General features: G+C 38.5%; 1 protein-coding gene across 19 annotated transcripts in view; it reads left to right on the forward strand.

Moving 5' to 3' along the window:
- Positions 1–23,477, forward strand: part of TRDN (triadin) — a 236,903-nt gene that overhangs the window by 141,496 nt on the left and 71,930 nt on the right. For 16 of the 19 annotated variants that reach the window (XM_054194837.1, XM_054194845.1, XM_054194850.1 and 13 more), the window contains 4 exons: positions 12,986–13,018; positions 13,122–13,154; positions 14,377–14,403; positions 20,999–21,046. In XM_054194837.1, the coding sequence (XP_054050812.1) occupies positions 12,986–13,018; positions 13,122–13,154; positions 14,377–14,403; positions 20,999–21,046 (141 nt within the window). The remainder of the gene's footprint in view (positions 1–12,985; positions 13,019–13,121; positions 13,155–14,376; positions 14,404–20,998; positions 21,047–23,477) is intronic. The other 3 variants (XM_054194834.1, XM_054194841.1, XM_054194842.1) reach the window with 3 other exon arrangements.

A 23,477-nucleotide genomic window follows, 5' to 3' on the forward strand; every position in this document is an offset into this window, starting at 1 on the left:
CTTTTTATTGATTTCTGATCTCTTCTGCTTCACAGCCATCTTCAAAAACTCCACGTCACATTTCTGCTTAATTTAATAACCCCCAATATAATGAATAAGAATCTAAATATTCAAGATATTTGTAATTTTACTACATTTTAAACTAACCAACAAAAAGCCCCTGGGAATTTGTATGTGAAAATGTGATCAAAATAAAACTGTAATATTATTCTACTCTAAAATGGGGCGGACAATGTTGTGCCCGGCTCTGTGCTGCTGAGCTGTGCCTGGTGCTGGCATCACAGAAGTGGCCAGCGCACTCCCTCTTCAGCTGATCCCACTGTATGTTGCTATGTAGATCTGTGTGGATCTGGGATCTTTTATTTTTCCTTTTTTTTTTCTTTAAGATTGTTCTCTAGCTGTCTTTCTCTATTTAGACCTTTTCAGTGGTCTACCTCAGAGATCTCCTGCACTGAATAAGGGAATAATAACTTGGGTCAGCAGGGGAGACTAGGAGCTGGTCAAGGATCAGTGCAAGCCAGGAACATCTTCAGTTGCCTCTACCACAAAAGGACTTGCAGACTGGAATTGCAGTTGATATAGGCTATCGTAGGGCATATTGTACAGTTGTACCATGTACTGTGTGAATCTGGCCTAAGAAGCGCCATTTCCCCAGGCGTGCTCCCAGTCCCTGCCTGCTGGGTTTGGTTGACGCCATCTTCAAGTTGTTCTGACACAACTGGGAGAACAGCATAAACCACACCATTGCCATGGCTGAGAGCTAAAAACTCTCCTGGAAATGTGTGTGTGTGTGTGTGTCAGGGTGTTCAGTCTGGATCGTTTCAGTAAGTCTAGCTCCACAAACATTTATATGCATGTAACTGATAATTTCTTAAAGCAGCTTTGTTGCCAAAGTGTGTTGTATAGCTAGACCCTTAGATGTCTCGACAGTACACTGCAGAAATCGTTATGTTAGTACCATATGCTTATAATTAATTCATTCCACCTGCTTGCATCCAATATTTGTGTTCATTTTAGAAAAATATTCCAATGAGTCTGCTTGCTGGCAAGAATGGTGATGACAGTAATCTGCTTAAGATAAAGAAAAGGGGAAAAACTAGCATGGCTTATGATGGAAAAAAAATTAGTTTGTCTGTTCTGACACATTTCTAAATATCTAGTTTGCCTTAAAAGTGATAAAGAGCAGTAGGCTTTGACTTCTACATTTTTATTTCCCCTCCCCAAATGGTACTTTTCTCTGAAAATTAGTTTATCCCCAGAATAACTCACCGTAGCAGAATATCAAATATGCTTGTTTGGCAACATCATAACTAGACTGCTGCCTATTAGTACAGTAAATTAAATACATTATCCAATTTCATATTTCATTTTCTTCAACGTATCTTATTACATTGCAACCTGTACCCCAGAATGCCTAAAGCTGAAGGTTTAGTCCTGTCAACAGACTGACCAGACTGGGAGCACAGCTGGTCATCTTCCAGTGCTTCTACATCACATATGTTCCTGGTCTTAATGTCACTGGTGAAGAAAACCCTGCCTAATACACTGTGCACTATTTTTATCTCCATATATTTATATGGAGAAAGCAAAAAAATCAAATGTGGAATTTGGAAGTCTATGAGAGCTTCTGCATCTGGAAACTGATGGCTGCTCTAGGAAACCAGCCTCAAACAATATCTGTTACTTGATTTTCAAAGTGGATATTTTCAAATGTACTGTTTTCTCTAACTGGAGAAAATTACCTCTCGCACTCATCTGAAGATGGGCTGGAGAGCATAGTATTTGGCTTTAAAGCAGAACAGTTTCATACATATATGCAAGTAATCCTATTCTGAAGGGAGAAAAAAAAGTTGAAGATATTTCATTACACTAGTCTACTTCAGTTACACCGTCTCACGATGTCCCCATCTCAAACCCTGCCGTCACTTCCTCTTCTTTCACCACAGTGCATCACCTCCCCAGCTGTGCCAGCAGGACAGGTCCGAGAGTGACCGAGCCTTACAAAATATCTGTCTATCGTTTTTCCCTGAGGAGGGGTGCAGGGAAACCTCCTCCCTCGCCCCCATCTCCTCCGAGCCTCACCTGGGAAGATCTCCCACACCGTGCCATGTATCGCACCCTGCAGCTATTGCCAACTCTGCTGGGTGAGTGGTCCAGGTGTCAGCGGTGAGGCACGGGCACATCACAGCTCAGCTTGGAAAGTGTGCTGGGTCTGGTTTGGCAGGGTGAGGACAGCAAGCGCATGGTGGTGCGGGGCAAGGAAGGGAGCCCATAAGACAGGCTCAAACCACGCAGGGAGCACTTTCAACAAAATTAGCAGAACGGTGACTGGGTTCCCGAGCAGGCAGCAAGGATCCTCGGTGCCACTGAGCCCCACACGCTCCCATGGCTAGGGTCAGGTACGCGAACAGCTCGTCCGTGAGTCCTTCTCATGGGATAACCTCACATTATAGGCAACACTCCTGCACCTTCTTTAAGCAGCAGCGATAGTGCTTTCCCCTGATGATTTGCCTGATTTAAAAATCAGATCTAACGCTTTTCAACACTGTAAAAATTAAATCCTAATTGCAGCTCAGAATTTCCCTGGAATGGTCTTGCAAATTTTAATTTAATTTTACAGTATGTTTAACAGATTTTGTACTGTCACTTAACTGCCTAATTGTTGATTTTTAATGCCTATTTTTTCCCATCTTCTTCTCCACAGACATGAAAAAAAAAATCTTATTCATTGTTCCCTTTGGGTTCATAACAGAAACTCTTTTTCAGCACCATTTACCCCTTGAAAATCAGTGAAATTTAGTTTGGACCCAGCAAGAATAAAATAAGTAAGACAGACAAATAGCCAGTTTTAAGTGTTCAGATGTCAGCTGCGTCCAATCTCTCAAACTGACTCTGTCAGTTGTGTTAGAATTATTATTATTATGCCTCTGATTTTTCCACTGTTGGTAAGAAGCAGAAAGAAAAAAAAAAGACATTATATAGGAAATTATATAGGAAATGGTTCATGAGGTAGGTACAGAATATTAGAACACAGGCTATACTGAAAAAACTGGTCAGAGGATCGGTTGAAGAGGTTCAGATCACTCTGCCTAATGCAGGAAGAACTACTGGTTCTACTGGTACTGGGCAGCATTTACTTAACAGACAAATTATTTTAATTCTTGGTTCAAGGTGAACAACAGCAACTCAAATGGCAGCAGGGAAGAATCATTGTACTTGCCATATGGTAAAACCAGTGCTATTCTACTTAAAAAGGAAGAAATAACACAAAGTTTTTGGGATAGCAGGTACACTTTGAAATGGAGGAAAGGTTGACTAAGGAGCTGGGCTCGTTGGTTGCCTTTTAATGATCACACATAGGACATAAGTACATAGAGAGAATGCTAAAACCCTGTAAATATTATGAAAGATTAATGAAATTCGGCATCTCTATTGAATAATTTACCAACACAGTGGAACAGGCAAAACTATCATGTATTCTTTTTCAGGTTTCTCACAGTCAGATAGCTCTCTCGAGTCACACGTCAGAGATGTATTTTACTCTCAACACCACATCCCCCCGTTATCTATCCATCTTCCGATTCTCTACTTGTATAGATATATCACCCAAGAGAAGAGACATCAAAATCCAGTGTAAATTGCATGTTACACACCCCCATGCAAGTATTTTTGGAAAGACAAAAAGGAGAGAAACAGTGTTTCTTCCTCTTTCTCTCTCACCGTATGTGGACATGGCCCTAAGCAGAGATTGCTATCCTGCAATCTCTTCAGGATCTTATGTCTCAGTGCCTCTGTGTGCCCTGAAATTTGTCTTTATAAGCAACCACTGCCCCTGCTTAGCAGCTCTGTATGTATTTCTGAGGTACAGGTGTCACCAAGAAGATTCTTCTGGTAGGTGGAATAGTCTGTTCAGTTTTCTAACAGCTGTTCTCAGGGTTTATTTTCTGGGTTTACAATTTAACTCTTCAGGAACAAAAGATAGAGATAACTTATTTCATGCATATAGATGGGCTTTGCAGTTTATTTCTTCAGTCAGGTAACAAGTGAATATGCAATGGTAAACAAAATAATGAAACCCTACTTGTATTAATCCTGCTGCTCAGGGTCATTTGGCTTAGGTTCGGGATAATTCTGTAGACCTCTTGAATCACAGAGGCTTTCCTTCTGGTCCAGGTTAGTATAATTCTTCCTTTCTCCCACCTTAACTCTTTGTGTAGTTAAACACCACATTTTCCCTGACTTACTCAATTTTCTTCTGTTTTTAAAGAGAGAGTTGCAGGCTTGACTGTCTTTGCAGAGCAGGTGGATATTATCTGATCTCAGTCCCCAGTAACCTGCAGAAGGATAGGAGAAACTGGGTCTTGGTCTTTACCTGTTTGTCCCAGAGAACTTCCACCCGCGTTAGTGAAGCCTTGCAGCTGACTCTGCTCCTGATTTGCCAGGAATTCATTATACCCTCACTAGCTAAAACCTTCCTGCTATGGCAGTCCATCACTCAGCCATTTCTTAATATCTGTGGGAATCTATTATGTGAATGGAGACAAATTCCACAAGGCTGAATGGGAAACGAAACACGAATTCTTGACTTGTCATAATATATGCCCTCAAAGAGAAGAATTTTGCAATGTTAGAAGATTCTACTTTACAACCTCAAATTCTGTACATACAGGATTTATTTAAATGGAGCATGAAATAGCTTATTTCACACTAAGCTTTTGAATCTGAAATACACTTTTTATTCACCAATTTTTAAAATACTTTTGAGTAAATGGTGTAGAATTCAGGATATTTTTTGCGACTTTTACTAGAATGTTGAAATGCCTGGTCTCATAGTTGGCATACTACTGTTACATTTATACATTCCTTACAGTATCCTCTGTTTCAGATCATATACAGTTAAAATAATTTCCTGTACTTTCACACCATAGTGAACCGTGAAGACGCTTGTACTAAAAATACAGCCTCATTTCTTTTGTTACTACTAGATATTTTTAAAAGCCACAGTCCATTCTATGCAATGCAGCAAAGTACTGTTGTATTACTAACTCAAAAATGTCATTACTTAAAGAGTAAGGCAGGGGGAGCAAGTTAACTACAAAAAAGAAGTTATTTAATACGCGAAAGTAACAATAATGAGAATAAAAGGGGGGTCAAAATTATATGCTATTTAAATACAAATCAGAGCTAAAAAGATTATTTTAGTGCCCATTCTTTATGGAAAAGGTATTTTAAAGGGTTTTGTTCTGAGGCTGGCAATCTTTCATAGCCCTGAAGTTGTTTCATGATTTAAGCACACTTTTGGCAAGAATTGGGCCAAATTTCAGCAAAGGACTTAACATAGAAAAGCATTTAAGCACATGCTTAAGTTTTGTTGAATCGAGACTATCACATACAATGTGTATATATTACCTTCCCAGGCATTATTCTGTTGGAAGTGGTACCACCTTTGCTTTGCTAGAAAGGGAATAAATGGGCCCCATCTTGATCATTAACACCATTATGAAAATAGCACTTGATTTTCAGGGAAGCAGTAGTGTGGACTAAAGTTTCCTACACCATATATGATTATATTACATCTACAATTCATGATGCTCTTGGATATGGCAGTGCTGTGTTTTAGAGAGAGAGCAAATGGAAACACAATATGCTTCACACTGATGTTTCTTAAAAATGAATTTTCTCACATCATCATATGGGTCTACATCAACTATAGATTTGAAAGTTTCTGTATTAAGAAGTTGCAGGCTAGTATCATAAGTACAAAACAAGTCATTACCAATGCACAGTACCACTTTAGTCTGCACAGTGCCACAAATAATTTGATGAGCGTTTTCCTCTTCTATAACAGCTGCTTGGAGTGCCCAAGTTTGGAACTTTAGATATTTCAGAAATAGTTGTTGCTGGGTTTATTTCATACATCTAGTAGACTCCTCCCAGCATTTTATTGATTGAACTGCACGCTTCTAGCGCTTTCTGTCAATGCCCTCCTTCATGACACTGCCTCTGCAAATATCTTCTTCAGAAGTTGCTTGTCCCGATTAAGGCAGTCAAAGAAGACTTTTGAACTAATTAACCAGATGCATGTCCTTTGTCTTGTGCTTTAAGAGAACATATACCAAAGGTTTTGCTCACTGTCTCATTCTACCCTACTCCATTGGGCTAGCTGACACCAATACTCAGCTTTAAGTCAGCAGCTACAGTTAGAGCTAAGTTCATTAACTTCAAATTAAATTTATTCCTTTAGGATCTCACTGTATTAATTTTTAGGGTCTATTGTTTTTGTTACTGAATTACCTAATGTAATCTGCACATCGTGTTTGCCTAATGACAGGCAAAACCTATAACTGGTATTTGCTTCAAAGTTTTAATTCTCTTCTGAAATATGTGTTCCAGACTCATATTCTCAATGAGTCATGGAGCTTGAAGCAGAAGTCCTTCCCTTGTCAAAAGAAGGTGAAGTATGAATGAGTTAAAGCATGAGCAAGTAGTAATGGCTGAGCACCATCCAAGCTATGACTGACCTCACTGGGTAAATCAATTGCAAAGTAATATGACTCATTTTACCTCACAATGAGAGACTATTAAGAAAACTGAATTACCTTTACCTTTCTGTGGTCTATCAGCATGAGTACAACTGCTGCACCTGATCTCATCCTCAGTAATTTGCCAAGTTGCTTGTTGCCCTCCTTTGAGAAATTCCACCTGGAGTGATGTAGACATGCCTCCTTAGAAGTGCTCCTGCTTCAAACTGATGTGATTCAACACAGGATTTTTCTAAATCCAACAGAGTATCCTTCTACTAATTGGGGATTGACCAGAAATACTCTACATCTGAGCAGCTTAGCCATCTTAGTCCTCAAAAGGCTGGAAGTACTCCTCACATCCCTATATAAAAGGAAATACAGTTTAAGTTTTTTCACAGGTAAAGACCTACTAGCAGATGTTAGTTCTCTAGAAAGAAACATAACATTTTTTTAAATTACCGTTTTTGCCAGCTGAGCCTTAGCCTGAATAGCCATGCCAGAAATCCTGAGACAAGTGAGGTTAATTTGTTCTTAAAACAAACTAGCGCTCGCGATAGACATTAAGAATTGATCTTTTCACAAGGGCTCTGTTTGTACTGTGTAAGGATTTTGCAGAGTGCTGTTCACAGGTGGTACATCAGTTTTGAGCACAGGCAATTCTCTAGTCAGAATTGTAGGATTAACCTAATTTTCTTTTTAAGGATTCTAAATTGGAAAAGATTTTTATTTCAATGGGAAATTAGGCATCTGTGGTCTATGAATATATCTGCGCTGTGTATTGGTTCTGCTCCTTCTGATGGGAAACCATAAGACCCACATGTTCCCCTTCTCATATGGCAAAAGTGATGAAAGTGTGTTGTTGTCCTTGGAGTGATCAAATATACTCTACATTTACATCAGTACGTGCTTCAGGAGTGTTGACTTGAGCAACAGATTTGCCTGTGTTTTTCCTCCACCTGAGAGGAGCTTTGCCAGGCTAGCAGGACAGACATCAGAAATATGCATTCTTTCCATTTCCTCTTTATGATGGTTCATTTTCTCTTTATTATCGCAACTTTTGCAGAAACTAGCAGAGCATTTCAGAGTCTGGAGAGAAGAAAGTACCTATCTCTTTGCTGAGAGACAGCTTTGTCTTTAGGCTTCATTATAATTATACTGGAGCCTTGTGGAAAGAAGGTGTTTCTTTCCCTCTGTGTTAATGTAACCGATGTTCTAAAAAAAGACGGTAGACTTTCTGCCTACTCAAGTATGGGAAGATAGATCCCATCAGCTTCAAAGAAGGATCTAAAGTCTAAGAATGACCTGAGTTTCTAAGTCTCACATCCTAGGGACAGTGCTCAATGCACTTTGATCACCTTTTTTTCTTTTTTTTTTTTTTAATCTAGCTTTCTGATGGGTGAGAAAAGGTGTACTAGACTTGAATGAAGATTTCGAGCAATCTGTATTCAAGTATGTCCACATAACATGGAAGACAATGTACTGTTACCGTTATTCTAACTTCAGGATGGGTTTATTTGGTTGTGTATACCTTGTGAGGAAAAGGCAGAGCCTGTTGACTCCTGTGAAACATAAAGAGGGGTTTACCAAGGTATGATCAGTTCAGCCTCTTCCTCATAACAACTTCAATAGCAGAACAGATACACGGGGGTGTGGGAGGATTTTGAAAACACAACTGTCTAGCTCGCTTTGCTGAGGACTGACTTAATTCACCCAAAATTAGGGACCTTGGTCAATTTGGCGGTGTCTATCCTAATGCTAGCTTCCTCTCTGAGTTTTGGTCATTCATCCAGGATGATGCATGAGCTATATTAAACAAGAAATGAACTGTATTAAAATGAGGCTAAGGCAACTAGTGAAAACAAGTGTTTGGATATGAAGCAGTGTCTCCGTCTCCTGCCCCCCAGTTATTTATTTATTCATTTTGTTAAGCAAAATCAAAAAAGTATAACCCTCCAGTATCAAAAGCTTGACTAAAAGCATAATCCTCTGCAGATAAGTCTTTAAATCCTTTGGCCGCTAAGGGATCCTGAGACATTCTTCCTGAGTGGTAAAGACTTCCATCCTCAGTTGTGGTACCGTGGCTTTCCGCCCGTGAAGAAAAGCTACAGACACAACAGGTTAGACTGAAAGCATTTGTGTTTCATCCAGGCCTCTCTTCTTTCTTTGCACAGTTTTTCCTAAATATTATTATTCCCAAATATTATTCCAAACATAGTAGCAGATTTCTAATACAAAGATACTGATACAGAGAACTGTCTCCTGCTTTCCTTTTCTTCACTTTTCTTCACAGAAGAGAAGCAGGTATATGCATGGCACGATCTCACCAAGTAAGGGATTTTCTTGGTGTGTTCTTATTCCAGAAACAACTATATTTTTTCCAGTTCATAATCTTTATAAATCAAAGCGTATGGTGGCAGTGAGTTTTTCTACATTGATCCAGTAAGTAAAACAGCAGTCAAATACAGCAGAACAAGTACTTCTTGGGAGTAGAAGAACTGGAAAAACCTAGTTTAATGCAAAACTTTCTCATGTGAAACATCTCAGGTCTAATAAAGTGACTGAGCTCATATTGCAACCTTTCCCTTCAACAGGAGGGACTAAAGGGACCTTTTCTGTATCTAGCTTATGTTCAATATTCTTAATGAAAGGATATCTTGGTGAGCTTTACCACCTTGTCTCATTTGGTTTTAATTAACCAACATGATATGAAGGTCTGAGAAGGGAAATGACAGGCATATAGCCTATAAAACCAAGATTACAAGACTGTAAGACCAGGCTAACTTTCTGTTCTCTAAGGATTTAAGTATTCAAGACACTATATGGAATATAACAACAGTAGGCTTTAATGAATATAAACTAGATTCATTGAAATAGTTGTGGCAAAATTTAAACACCAGTACAGAAAACACCATTTTTCTGCAGATACTGAGTGCAAGCAGGAGGATGTTGGTTATTTAACATGAGGTGCATACCACAGAACAGCAAATCCACTGGAAATGCCATTTATTTGAACGTTTTCCCAGTCTGTGTGATTCCATATACAGTTTTTATTATTCTGAAGACTTTGTGGACATGAGTGCTTTATCTGAATTAGGACATAACGCACATGCACACACAAATACATATATATGTGCACACATAGCTACACAAATTCGGATGGGATATCAATTGTTCCCTCCGGGTGGATGGCAGAGGATCGTGCTTTGTGACTATCTACCCTGGCAGTAAAGATGAAAGTGCACCACAGGAAGTGTGCCAGCCTAGATGTTTTTCAGCACTGTGTGCATGTTAGAGAAAAGTGTGGCTTAGGAAAGAGCTGCAGAGACAGGTTCAGGTTCTCCTCCCATCTGCTCCAGGGGTATCTTGGAGTATGTCACTAGTCATGAAACAAAAAATACATTTATATGGTTTTATGGGCATGTTATACATAACTTTGCCAATTTTCACAGAAAAGAAAAGCCATTTTTTCAAAGCACCAGAGCTTATAAAGATGGTGAAATGTCAAACTAAATCAAACCTCAGTTCCATGCAAGGTAGAAAAATCATATATTACCAGCAAGTTTTCTAAATAAAATCATGGTGTATCGTCTCATATACATACAAAAATGGTTAAAGTTAAAAAGAATTACAAGTATCATGGAAAATGCCTAATGTGTCCACAGTTGGCAATATCCTTTCATGTGTCATACTTATTATTCATTAGTAACAAAACAAAACACCAAAAAAAGAAAAGAAAAAAAAAAAAAGACATTGAGATCAAGCAACGATAACTTGTAGCAAAAAGGAAAGTTCTAGGTCTGAACTCTCCTGAAGTTTACGGCTCATGTAATGAAAGGTTTCAGTTCATTCCATCGAAATACCAAAGCAGGAATCACCTGAAATTCCATATCATGTCAGATCTCCCCAGAAATTCGTGATAACAAATTCTATGTTATTAATTTTTTTTCTTTTCCCCATGGGGAAGGATCAATCTTATTTCATATGTTTCTGGAAGTAAAACTTTTATAAAAGAAGCTCTATAGAACTTTCTTAATGTTTGCAGTTTTGAAAAACAGAAACAAAGCTAAATAAATGGAAAATTTTATACTTTGCAAAAACACTTGCTGAGTGTTGTTACTGTCATACTGTTCCCTGATCTCATGAGAGCTGACAGATCTTGAAATGAGAGGGAAAAATAATTGCCTCAGAACCACTACAGTCATAATTACGTTTCCTTCAGTTTCCAGGAAGCAGTCCTGAGCAATAGCAAAACAGAAACCTTACAAAACCAATCAAAATTCTCATTTCACAGAATGGCTCCTAAAATATCTATATGAAATTGGATATTCTGAAGAGCACTTGGGCTACACAGAACCAAAGATGCAGCTGTTGTTATGATTAAGCTCATTGAGTCAGACAAGCTACTGAGTCCCAACTTCTGTCGCCTCACGTTTTTGCTATATTTCTCCTACTTGACCTATACCAAGGTTGCCACCCAAGGTAGGATGCAATCAAGAAAAGATAATATCTATTCAGGCAATAAACTATTTAATGCCAATTCACTCTCTAGGTCCATCATTTTTCCATATTGCCGGGAAAATCATATTCATGGTTTATTGAATTGCCCACATCAACCTGCTTCATGACCATTTCCACTGAATCTCACCTCTCATATACAATGTGACTATAAAGCACCTATCATATTTTAAACACATATATGTTATATAATAAATACATTAACATGTGCTTTCTATAACTGTATTAAAGCTGGTTTCAGTCAACTACTCCTGATACTTTAAAATACACATTTTGGCTGAAAGATATTGCTTATGAAATTGTGATGAAATTCCGTCAATATTTTTGGCAAAAACAGAAAAATAAAAATCCCAATTTTTTATTTTTTTAAAGAACTATATTTTTCTTTAAAATATATGAAAGTTGGCACCTCAGATAGATTTAAAAACTCAGGCAAAAATGAATATTTTATTTCAGATATAACTACCTGTGTTGCTTGATACAAACTTAAGGGAGTATGTAGCAATGACATATTTTGTTTAAAATTTAGAAATTGTGGGGTTTTTTTCATATTTCAGATCAGCCTGCCCTTTCTAATACCAATTGTTTTAATAGCTCTGCATGGAGTATACCTCTTTTAGATGTCCACTGTGCATTCAATATTAACATTGATTATGAATGAATATTTAATGTGAATATTACTTGTATTAATGTTATTTATCAACATATTTAGTTTTCTATTGTCATTTCTTCTTCCTTTTTGCTTATTCAGTTCAAGGATAGTTCAAATTTAAGGATAGGCTTGCTTTTAGTGAGGGTAGGACATTCAGAATCACTTTGAACACGGAACTTTATATCTTGAATAGTGGAAACTGTTTAAACATTAATATTCCGCAACTGTATACCATAACATTAATACAAATATATCCTATAATAAGCATGGAGAAAATGTAATCATCAGATACTGGTAAGCGATGAGCATGGGCAAATGTATGTATTTAATAGAAACAGCCTTTATCTTGTAATCAGCCAGCTCAGATAGATACTCTTGAATTGAAGTAACGTGCCTGTGTGGATCCAAACGCACACCAGAACCTTTACTTATGCTGTTTTAAGCATCTGCAGACATCATCTGCAGACAGCAAAAGCTTATCTGTATTTTTGCTACTGTGAACGTCAGCCCTGGCTGGTAGATCCCGCTCACTTTCTGAGAGACACTTCCAGTCTCTCCCTCCTTCCTCTGGCAGAGGCCTTCCTCTGGCCTGCTCCTGCTCTGAGGAGGTTTGGAAGCACTCCCTGGCGAGATGGAAAGAGCTGTTACAGAAACTACCAGTAAAAATTTGTAAATCCCACTCATAGTTTGCCAGAGGGCACGGGGTTTAGGTGGGTGAAGCTTTTCAGCTTCAGGTCCCGGATCGCCTTTTGGTGATTAGCTCCTGTGGGCCACGGCTCCCCCCACGCTGCCCATTCGTGTAAAAGAGGCCGTGCCCCGCTCCCTTTACCCCGTGGCTGTAGAGTGGCAGCGGCTGGTCTAGATGTTTTCCTTATTCTCCAGTCTCTCCAGTGAAGAAAGGCAAGGACCGTACCACAGGTGTCCTGAGGCACACATGCCTGCTTCACAGGCCTTCGTTTACACCACCCTGAAGTAAAACTGCAGGTATTTTAACCTACACTGTTTCTAGAGTTTCCTTTTAGGGCTTTATTACAAGAGTTAAATCCTTTGGTGTACATTATTAACAGCTAATCTGACCCTGTTTGCGCAGTGTGAGAACCACTGAAGAGACTGATGACAACTGTAAAGGTTTTATTTTGACACGCAGGAAAACAGGGAAGGGCTTGCCTGGACTGAGACTCCAAAAGATTGTGCCACATCCAACTGCTACTAGTAACATGAAAATGATTGTCCAAGGCAAATAAAAAAAACAATATAAGGAGAGAAAAGTATACTTGATTTTTTTCTTTTTCAGAACCACACAAGAAAGAAAAAATGATGGAAACTGGTGAATATGCTCCCCCTTTTATTTTACTTTTCGACTATCCTACTGTTTAAAATTAATTCATGTCAGAAATCAATATTTTCTATTTCTTTCTTTGTTTTTACAGCCAAAACAGCAAAGAAAGAAGTAAAAGCACATGGTAAGAACTGTGAAAGACAGTAAGTCTCATTTATCTGGTTCATTTTTAAATTAGGACAGGATTACGTAAAGGGACAAAAAAAAGTGAAGCCAGAGATAAAGATTTGCTGGTTTAATCAAAGTTACTTGAGCAAATGAATGGCTGCGGAGCATCCATGCAGCCATTTGGTTTTCTGGAACTGGGATCTGATCAAATCTTGCTGAGAATGGCGAGAGTGATAATTTTTTATTTCAGCCATGAAAAGGTTGATCTTTTCAAGCAGGAAGGGGGCCTGCTTAAAGGTTACAGTAAATGAATGGAGAACAAAACACAAAATAGGAGCTCCAGAGCATGAAGGGGAGGAAAAATATAGGTTGATTTATTTGGCTTTTATTCCAAGCACCCATGCCCATGTATTTTATTGTTGTAGCTAGGTGTTGTTTTCACTGACTGGAATCTACTTCTCCAGTTTATCCAAATTTGGAAGAGCATAAAGATTTTAACTTCTCTTACAGCCAAGGTTGATGACTCATTCATCAGATGACTCTATTTTCTGTGATATATATTCTGAGCAAAAAATACCTTTGGTAGACAGTCAATTTATAGAAAAATGAAACTATCCTTTTCTGTAGCATAAAAACCTGTCACAGTGCTTCTGAATGGAGGTGTGAATAATGGAGAAAGAGAAACGTGGTAGCTTGCTTAATTTGGATTTAGTTAATCTAATTAGGAAAAATAATAAACAAATTAATCTCAAAATAATATATGTTCAAGGAAAACTTTTGAAAGTGGATCTTCCCCTGTATCACTATTAGAAGATTTCTGTGCTTTGAATTTTCAGCAAAGTCAAAAAACCACATCCTTAACTTCTCCAAATTACTGAAACTATTAAAAGGAGATTTCTATTGCATACCCTCCACCTGTGTTTGATATGTGCCTGTTCTGAAACCTGTTTTTACTCCTTCTCTCATCCTCATTACTTGAAAATAGTGGACCTATTGAAGCTCCGTATTGACCTTGTTTCCCATTGCTTTTAATCTGCAGGTCAATTAGTCATCTGCCATGAGACTATCAAACAAGCAAAATGTGTGTGTTTCAGTTGTCCTCTGCATAGAAAAAAATGAATGCGTGCTCTGCATAGATAGGTCGCATATTGACCAAGGAGAGAGCTGTTAGGATCAATCTCAATTTATTTATGCATTTGCAAAACTTGTTTACTGGAATGTTTTCTTTTGTTTTACAGCATCCGTTGAGACTGTGAAGTCAAAGGGTGGGTAACTTTGTTTTTAAAATTGAAATAGAAAAATGCTGTTGTTGACTACTGCTAATGAAAAAGCTTCTTGTGACAAAACTGCTAACAAATGACTTACATAAAACAAAGCGGACCTTTTAAATTATAATGGCTCCTTCCTTGCAGCACCTCAAAGCACCTCAAAAAACAGGTGTCTTTTCCCTGAGCTGTCCATAGACTAATAAACTGTAAGTCTCCAACTATATCAAATTCAGTTTCTTACCCTAACTCAAACCGTAAGCTTTTTGTGAAAGGCAAAAAGGAGAAGTAACCAATCTTCTATAGAGACATGACACAAAGAGTAATATTTCTCTTTTTGCCAGCTGCAGCACAAATCCAGTGACCGAACAGTTGTTTACTTTACTGTGTCTAGGCAGTTTTACAGGGAGGCTCGGTGAAACAGTTTTTGCCTTCCTTTTGTACAAGAACTGCCCGTGTGAGAAGGTGGGAGGTGTGGGGTACCAGCGCTTGCTCCAAAGGTTGCTCCTTTCCTGAAGGCACAGGGAACTGGGACTAGTGAGAAACCTCAAGGGCTTAAGTTCAAGCTGAGAAAATACTTAAATTGTTCATGTCAGCATCTGGCTTTTTACATATATACAATGCAAGATACTAGCTCCGAATTGCCTTCAAGAACATTACAGATGCCAGTTTTATCCTAGACACAAATGGAATATGGGATAGCAAATTACAAACTGCACTTCACTCTCAGTCCATGTTTATTCATATAATGACCACCTTCCTTTACATTCCCTTTCAAACAGACAGGACTGCATGTATCAACTGCTCAGACTCATGGTCTCCGAGCTGTCCACCACAAGTCAAAGGCAGGGAAATAAGAATTTCCAGTTTTTAACACACAGCTATCATTCAAGCATCTTCTTTTACTTTAGAGTTCATCTCTGAAGCCTCATTCACCAGTAAATACTGACACAAGCAGTCAGGCTGAATTGCAAGGCAGTAAAGTGCTTTTCTGGAGCATGAGGAAGGCTTGCAGAATTGCAGCTGTGGAGATTAATGTAAGGAAATCAAAGCTGATACATTATTCCCTTTATTAGATGTTTCTAAGTTCCCTGCTTCATGGGCTAAATTCATAATGCTGTCATTGCTCTGCAGCTAATTGCATAGAGAAAAACAGAAACCAGAGTAATTTAGGCATTTGTTCTCTTTATACTCCCACCAGACAAAACAGAAAAACTAAAGGGAAAAAAAAGTACGTTGAGTTAAGCTTTTGCATTTTTAGCAAATTCTAGAGAGCCAAAGCTGAAAATAAAGGTAGTCTTGCTGCGCTGGGTGATTGAATAAAGGTTTCCCCTATTGCTTGAAGCCTTGGAGCAAATCTTTTTGATACATTCTTATTTCTTCTGTAACGCCACACTATGCATATGAAGTCAACATTTCAACATCTGTGAACCCATTTCTGACAAGCTTGTGCCCATCAGGGTCTGAAAAGAAGCAAAGCAGTTGTTTCTTGCAGGATTAAGTATCTTTCTGCAAACTCGAGGTTTTCTTTGGCCACTACTGGGAAATGTTGTCTTATACCTTTTGAAATTGTTATTCACACTGATAATATTTACCCTTTTATTTAAAGTTATTCTGTTTAGGTCAGTTGTAAAGTTTACAACAGGAATTATCAGGATTTTTTGAAAAAACAGAGCTTTTACTTCTATGCTTTATTGCTGTGAATAGCCTCAAATCTTTCTAGTGAATATCATATTTCATATTTATTTAGATAAGAAGCAAGTATTTGTATATATAATGTCTTCATCATGTCTCCAGCATTTTGCAGCATGTGAGAAAACCCCTCCTTACAAGTTATTGGATTAAGGCGTACTTGAAAAAATTTTATAGGGCGTTTACAGTTCATTAAGGATAAATAGAAATTCTAAGTTTCTGTTATATAAAACAAGAATCATTCTGTTATTTGTGTTGTCAAAAGAGCAGTCTCACAACTGAAAATGTTGGTCTCAGACATCTCAGTTTAGTTTTACCATAGAATTAGCCTAATGTTGAACATGAAATCATTCTCCAGTATTTAAGTAAATAACAGTTTTAATTAGTCGCCAACCCCCGTTAAACAGAAATAGGTAATATGAGCTCTGGAGTAATTGTTAATTTCTGAAAAATTACTTGTTAACAAGTGATCTAAATTTAACTTTATGTTGCTACTTTTGAAACTCAAATATAGTCTGTACTCCAGGGGAAAAATGATATTTATATTAAAGTGTTACAGTTGTTCCTTTTGCCTCTTAGTAAGAATCACAAAGGAATGCTGTTATTTTCTTCTAAATATATTTCTTACGATGACGAATTCCAGTAGACTTTAATAGCTATACCTTTCACTAAGTCTGAACAAAACCATTGCTTTTCAATCTGAATTTGTTTGTTCTTTATTTACTTACTTCCCATTTTTCTGACATTAATACATTTAGGCTTAGTAGCTCTCTGGGTGCAATGGTTTCCAATATTCAGCAGCTGCTGGCAAGTTTTAAAATTCTTAAGCATATTCATGGAAGGTAAACAGTCCTGTGAGGAAAAAGTGAGGGTTTTGATGAAATTCTCTTATTTCATATTAAAAAATATGAATCTGCTGGCATAGAAAGAGGTCTGTGCTCTTCCCACTAGCTTGTACTTCTGATGAACTATCAGGCTCGTATGAACTTTTGTTGCATTTTCTTAAAAAAGGTTCTGTAACGCCACCATGGCAGGGAATTTTTTCATTTCTCCATGTAACAGAAAAGTTCCTAAATCATAATAGACACTTCTTAGGTTCATGTTTTCTTGGTATTAGTAATGTCCTGCCTCTCTGACCTCAGGGTTCAGCAAGTGAAGTGTTTGTTGTCTCCAGTCAGAGTGATTTCGTTTAGCTTTCCTTCACACCGAGCAAACATTTCAAAATAGCTTTAAAATCAGTGACATTTTGGAATGCATATTTCTGGTGTGGATGCTAGTTATGCAACCTGACTCTTTTGGGATAAAAATATTCTGACAAATTTGATTGTAGCCTACAACTATTGAGACTGCAGAAATATTTGACTCATGAATTGCTCTCCTGGCTACTTGCAGCACAAAACAATGTCTGCTAGGTTGACTGTCATTTGATTCTGAAGGGCTATGATGGAACCAGAGAAACAATTATCATAGAAATCACTTATTTGATCTACATTATGCCAAGTGGTGAAGAATTTCACTGAGAAATAAAAAAATACACATTGGAGTCCAGACTCCATTTACTTAATCTATTTTTTTTAACTGTAATTTACTGAAAATACGGATCTCTGACAAATTTCTACTTTTTCCGTTATTTGCATTAATTTTAGTTTGTATTATTTCGGGCAAGGGATTTGGGTGGGTTTGGTTTGGTTTTCTGGAGGTTTTTGTTGGGTTTTCTTTTTTTAACATCTGATATTCTTCTGTGAGGAGAAAATTATAACAAGTTAAAATACATCCATGTTACTTAAGTCATATGGCTAAAGGATCAGCTTCTCAAATCAGGAACACCTGCAATGGAACCATTTTTTACAAAGAGATAATTTTTCAGGCTGCCACTCAGAAGTGGCAAGAACTTTGAAAATGCCCAGTGGAAGGCATGAAATCTTGAGCTACTCGGAAAACTTTTCCCTGTTCTAATAGAAGCAAAACAAACCTTCTTTAGAGTCTTGTTCCAAACAGACACTATGTGTGCAGGCTTTCTATTTATACAGACTGTTACCTTGATGATGAAAGACCTCTCAGCATTACCAAATTAGCTCACACGTCCCTTCTCAAAAAGCAAAAGGAATAATGTAATGTCCTGTTTGTTCTTCCAGATACTACTCTGCCATGTCCAGATGATGCCACTTGGCAGTTCCCAAAAGTTACTAGAGCTCTGGTCTGTGTCAGCAAGTTCTTCTTTACAAACACTCACTCACAGAAATGTCGTAGAATTACTGAATGCACTGATAGCCAGAATACTATTAATAGTACTAGTTGTTGTTTTTAAATAGCAAGCTCAACACTTCTCAAGGATGGCTGGTTCCTTCATCATAACTCTGCTCATGGTCTACCACCACCACATGAATTTGATAACTCTAAATACCCGACCTTAGAAAGCTGTTTTGCTCTTCTAGCCTGCAGTTCAGTATCCAGAAACTACTTTCAATTTTTCTTCCATCAGTATTCTGGTTTTCAGAAATTGAACAAACCAAAACTGCTTTAGCTATAGCTAAAAAGGATAACATGATTTGTAGAAAACAACAGTTCTCAAGAATTCATTTTACTCTTACCGTAGCTGCTTTTGCAGCTTTAGATGCTAAAAGTACATTTTGGAATGCATATGGGACTGGTTTCTGGTGCCCCTTTTTGTATCCTTTTTTCCATATTAAAATAAAATTATTCTTCAAGATGTTGACCTTTTCAGCAAGGTTTTTAGAAGCACTGTGATATTGGTTTGCTTGGTGGCAGGGCTCAATGCCCAGATTTATCTAGGCTTGTAGGTGTCTAGTTTATTGCTCATTCAAGTAGCCCTGCTGATCTGGGCCTAAGTAACATGGATGTTAGTAGCAGAGATCTACACTAAATATGAAGGGACTTTGCTCCTCTTTGACTTTCTCTATGTCCAGCAACACCAATACAAAGTTAGGTACATGGATAGAAATAGAGTACTTACTATTTTTTTTCCATGGATCCAGTCAGTCATCTGTTCAGCCTAGACTTGATTTACAGGCAAACTGAGGATTATCTTCAATAAAATAAGTTACCTGAGGTAACGGAGGTGCAGAGGTGCAATATTTCCCCATTTTCATGGAGCTTGCACACAAACACCCACTCACCCCACAGCATCCTGGGATAAACAAGAGCAACTGCCAAGGGAGTGATTGATGTGTGTGAGTTCGTCCATCTTTAAACTCAACGTGAAGCAGTTCATCTGTCCAGACCCGACATTTCACTGAGTCTCAGGAAAGGTTTCCTGCTGGAAACAGAAGATCCTGCTGTTGTCCTCCAGCCCACTTGCAGACATTGCAGACAGGCCATAGCTTACTAACGCTGCTGGTCTGCTTGGGCCATCATGCCCAGCAGCTTCAGTAGGTTTCCCCGCTGCCTGGGCTGCAAGCTCAGCCCCAGAGGGGGCCACCAGGACAGCCCTCCAAGAGCAGCGAGTGTACATGGAGGCACTTTGTAGGTCCTTTGAATTCCCTGAATTTCTCAGCATAAATAATGATAACAGAACTTGACCCTCAGTATTTACTTTGGTTCCAAAAGCCAAGGCCTTAATTTACAGCTGTGATTTGCTGTAATAAAACACTGTGTTGAAAATATTTATGTGCTTGACAGGTTGAAATAACAAGCTGAGGGGATGTTATGTGCTGATAACTCCATAGCTGCAAAGACATTTCTGTACTTATCAGTCATTTGATGTAAATTAATTTTCACCATCCGCTTTAAATCCTGCCTTTTATGCTGATTGTTTATTCTTTGCATTACTTTTAAAGTAGGCAATGACAGTGAAGCTTATTTTCTTAATGACACATTTTTTTGTCTCAAACACTGTAAGAGGATACCTTTTTAAATTAAAGCAATGTTTCTCATTCAGCATAACAGTTATAAATTATGGCTACAAAAGCTTGGCTTTACAAAAGTGAAGTGTTGGCAGTGCCACTTACACCTAAACAAATATGTTTACATATTTGCAAGACTTAATGCTGAATAATTCAATTAGATGACAAAATACATATATTGCCCTAAATATATTCAGTCATCCACAGGAAATCTCCTACATTCCCAAACCTGCCATGTAAATTGTCAGAAACTACAAAAGATGTCAGTTTCCTAAAAGAGCAGTGTCTGAAGGAATTCCATCCTGTATCTCCTCCTCTTAGATCATTGAAACCTTAGCGTGGAACCATGAATAAATAATTTCCGTCCCTTGTCTCTCAAGCTCTGCAAATCAATTTAGGAACTGTGCAAGATAAAGCTTGGGAATAATAATTGGATACGTCCAGCCATGCTGACCTGGGCTGTTACAACTGCTTTGTCCGGCATCAGTAAAGGGCTAGCAACCCTGCTGCACAAGTGCTCTGGTTCACTCCTCTCTTGCATGCAGGAACCACAGTATTCACAAGGACCAAGTTAGGCGTCTGTAACATACAGTCTGACCGTGACCCACTGTCCTCCGTGAGACTAACTTCACGCTTAAAATTAGGAAAGTGGAGGTTTCTGCTGGTGCAAACAGAAAACCACACTCGTGTGGGGAACTCTGACATGGCTGGGCAAAGTAGAAACCTTCTTGCTTTGCTGCCTCCTTTGTGATGTACGTGCTGCAGTTTAGCCTCTATTCCACCTGAGATCAAGAAGACAATGCTGCTATTTATTTTCCGAAAGAAAACAGTTCCCTGTTTGCTTTTCCTCTTTTCTTTTTAAGATAGGTAAAAAATACTTATTATGTAGTCATATATCGGAGGGGAAAGGGTTTCTCATGGTTGCAAATCTTTCAAATCATTTGCCTCAAAGTAATCTGTAAGCATTTAAGAAAAGCTCTGTCTGTTGGAGCAACACTTCTGACTAGAAATCTTGCTTAAACGTTATCTTTGTTTTGCAGCAGTACCTGAAAAGCAGGAAGAAAAAGCAAAGAAAGCAGCTGAGCAAGGTAAAAAGAAAACAAAGAACGCTGGCATTATCTCTCCTAAAAGACAATGGCACAGAAACAAAAAACTCAGACAGCTGGTTGACAGTAACCTTTAAATCCATTGCTCTGCTAGTATTTGCCAGGGTGTGTTTATCAGAGCAACAGGGAATTTTGGCCAGGAAACTGGCTTTGTCCCACTTCCACAAAACTGCAACTCCCACAAAAAGCTTCAGGTGAACAAGCTGCCTGCTTCAGCTTAAAGGTCCTGTGCTGGGACTTTGTGTCTCACAGATATTGCAAGAAGCAGCTTCCTGCTCTTGTAGCCTGGGCAGGGATCAGCCTTTACTGTTCAGTATTAGAGAGTGGCTTGCAATGAGGTAAAGGGGTAAAAAAAAAAAAAAAGGTAAATGAGGTAAAGGCCCCCTAAAGTCAGCTGAGCTGCCTTTCTTATCCCAAATGAAACATTAGCCCCATGAAGAGCCATGAAGGTCCACTGCAGAGAAACTCAAAAGGTTTTGAGAGCAGCACTTGTAGATGTTTTTAGCAAAAAGCTTAGGATTGGTACGGATGAGGCATGTATGGGAATGCCTGGGACTGGGAACACCAGAAGAAGAAAGGATAGAAGAACTGCATGTGTTGATAGCACGTAATTTGGTGGGTCACAAAGTCTACATACAGTTTCCCAAGCCAACCAGAGCAGGAACACCAAGGGACAGTCTACACCCAGGCTGAAACAAAATTCAAGCTACTGAGTGATTGATGATCGTGAACATAAAATGAAAAGGATTGGGGCCTCAAAGCATGTAGATAAAGATGTGCCTTTTCCCATTATATACACATATTTATTATTATTGTTACTTTTAGCATTATATCCTCCATACCTGCTTCTTGTACACTTGTTAAAGGCAATCCATACTTTTTTAGGTTAGTACGGTAAGGAGCAAAGTAGTAAAACACTGGCATAAAGATCCAAAGCTTATCAGCCCTGACTTCCTTTGTATGATATACATCCTCATCTATTGTATTTTGTTAGTAACTGTCTACCAAAGTGATTTTTGTATTTACTCGTGCTCAAATTGGCAATTAGAGCCCTGATGTTGAATTTGGCATTTTCAGTCTTATTATTTGGAGTTTTTCCAAACTTGCCAGTAACCTTTAGAATAAAGTTTAAGGCATATTTGCTAGTGTAGCCTTGGTCAGTTGAGCTATTACCCCTTTCTTTTCTCTGGTTTCTCAGCTGCAGCCTTACCCAGCATTACTCAAATCAGAGCAGGCGCCCTGCAGCAGCTGTCAGCTGCTTGTTAGTTGTCATGGAAAATGTTATAATTAGGTGGGCCTTGGCCTAGATTTCAGTCATTGTTAGTCTGGGTATCTTCACACCATTTCCCATTGCTATACAAGTGCTTCCCCAGCCATCTGCACTTGCTTCCCCTCTGTTTGGCTATCTCATGCAGCAATGAGGTGGTGTTTGCTGTAAGATTTGTCCCTTCTACAATGTGCCACCAGTAGATGGGACTTTATCTGCTGCAAAATGTTTTAACTGTGCCATAAAAAGCACAGACTGAGTGGTACAAACCATAGTTTCACACAGTTGGCATTGAGCAGGGATTTCTAAACCATCGTTTGTGATGATACCCAGGGAGCTCAAAAGGGGGACAAACTATTTCCCATGACAGCAGTCAGCACCGGCAGGACTGTCTTCCCATGCCAGCAGCCATCTCGTTTCTGCAAGTCAAAGGAATAAGAGCAATGAGTAATGTCTATCGCAACTATTTCTACAGCTACTTCCAAGGACTGGCAGCAGCTCAGTTCCTCTGCTGCACAGAAGCGAACATAAACACTTTCAGATAGCACTTGCCTCTGCTTCTTATTTCTGCACCTTACATGTATGAAACTACTGCCAAGACATTGATCACTCAAAGATAAACGAGCCAAAAAAACTTTCAGGAAGTTTTTGGAATATTAGTGTGCACTTATATTTCTCATGGAAGAGTGAAATATAAGGTGATGGAAATAGCTCTGAGTCATGTTTAAGTGAAGAGAAAACTGTACCTAATTCACTGGTTCCAGGTATATGGAAGATCTGAGGAAAAGAGACACTGCTCTTCTTAACCAGGAAAATACGAATACACCAGGAAATAGTTTTTAAACTTAAAGGGATTTTTGCCTTTTAGACTGAGAAATGAAATAATTTGCCCTGCTAGCTATTGTACACCAGGATACATGTGAAAAAGTACATGGATTCAGACCTGATCAGAATTGGGATTTGAAATGTAAGAAAAACACTAAATATAAGGGGACTTGCGGGAAAACCTGGAGTGTTGGCTGATCTATTTGTTTAGCAATCAGGACATACATTCCTTGTTTGAAACCTGAAGATTTTAGTGATAAAACTCGATGTTGCAGCTTTGACCTCAAATCCCTATGGTCTAGAAACAGGCTAAAAGGTTGT

The sequence above is a fragment of the Rissa tridactyla genome, chromosome 3 (genome assembly GCF_028500815.1).
Source record: "Rissa tridactyla isolate bRisTri1 chromosome 3, bRisTri1.patW.cur.20221130, whole genome shotgun sequence".
NCBI lineage: Eukaryota > Metazoa > Chordata > Aves > Charadriiformes > Laridae > Rissa > Rissa tridactyla.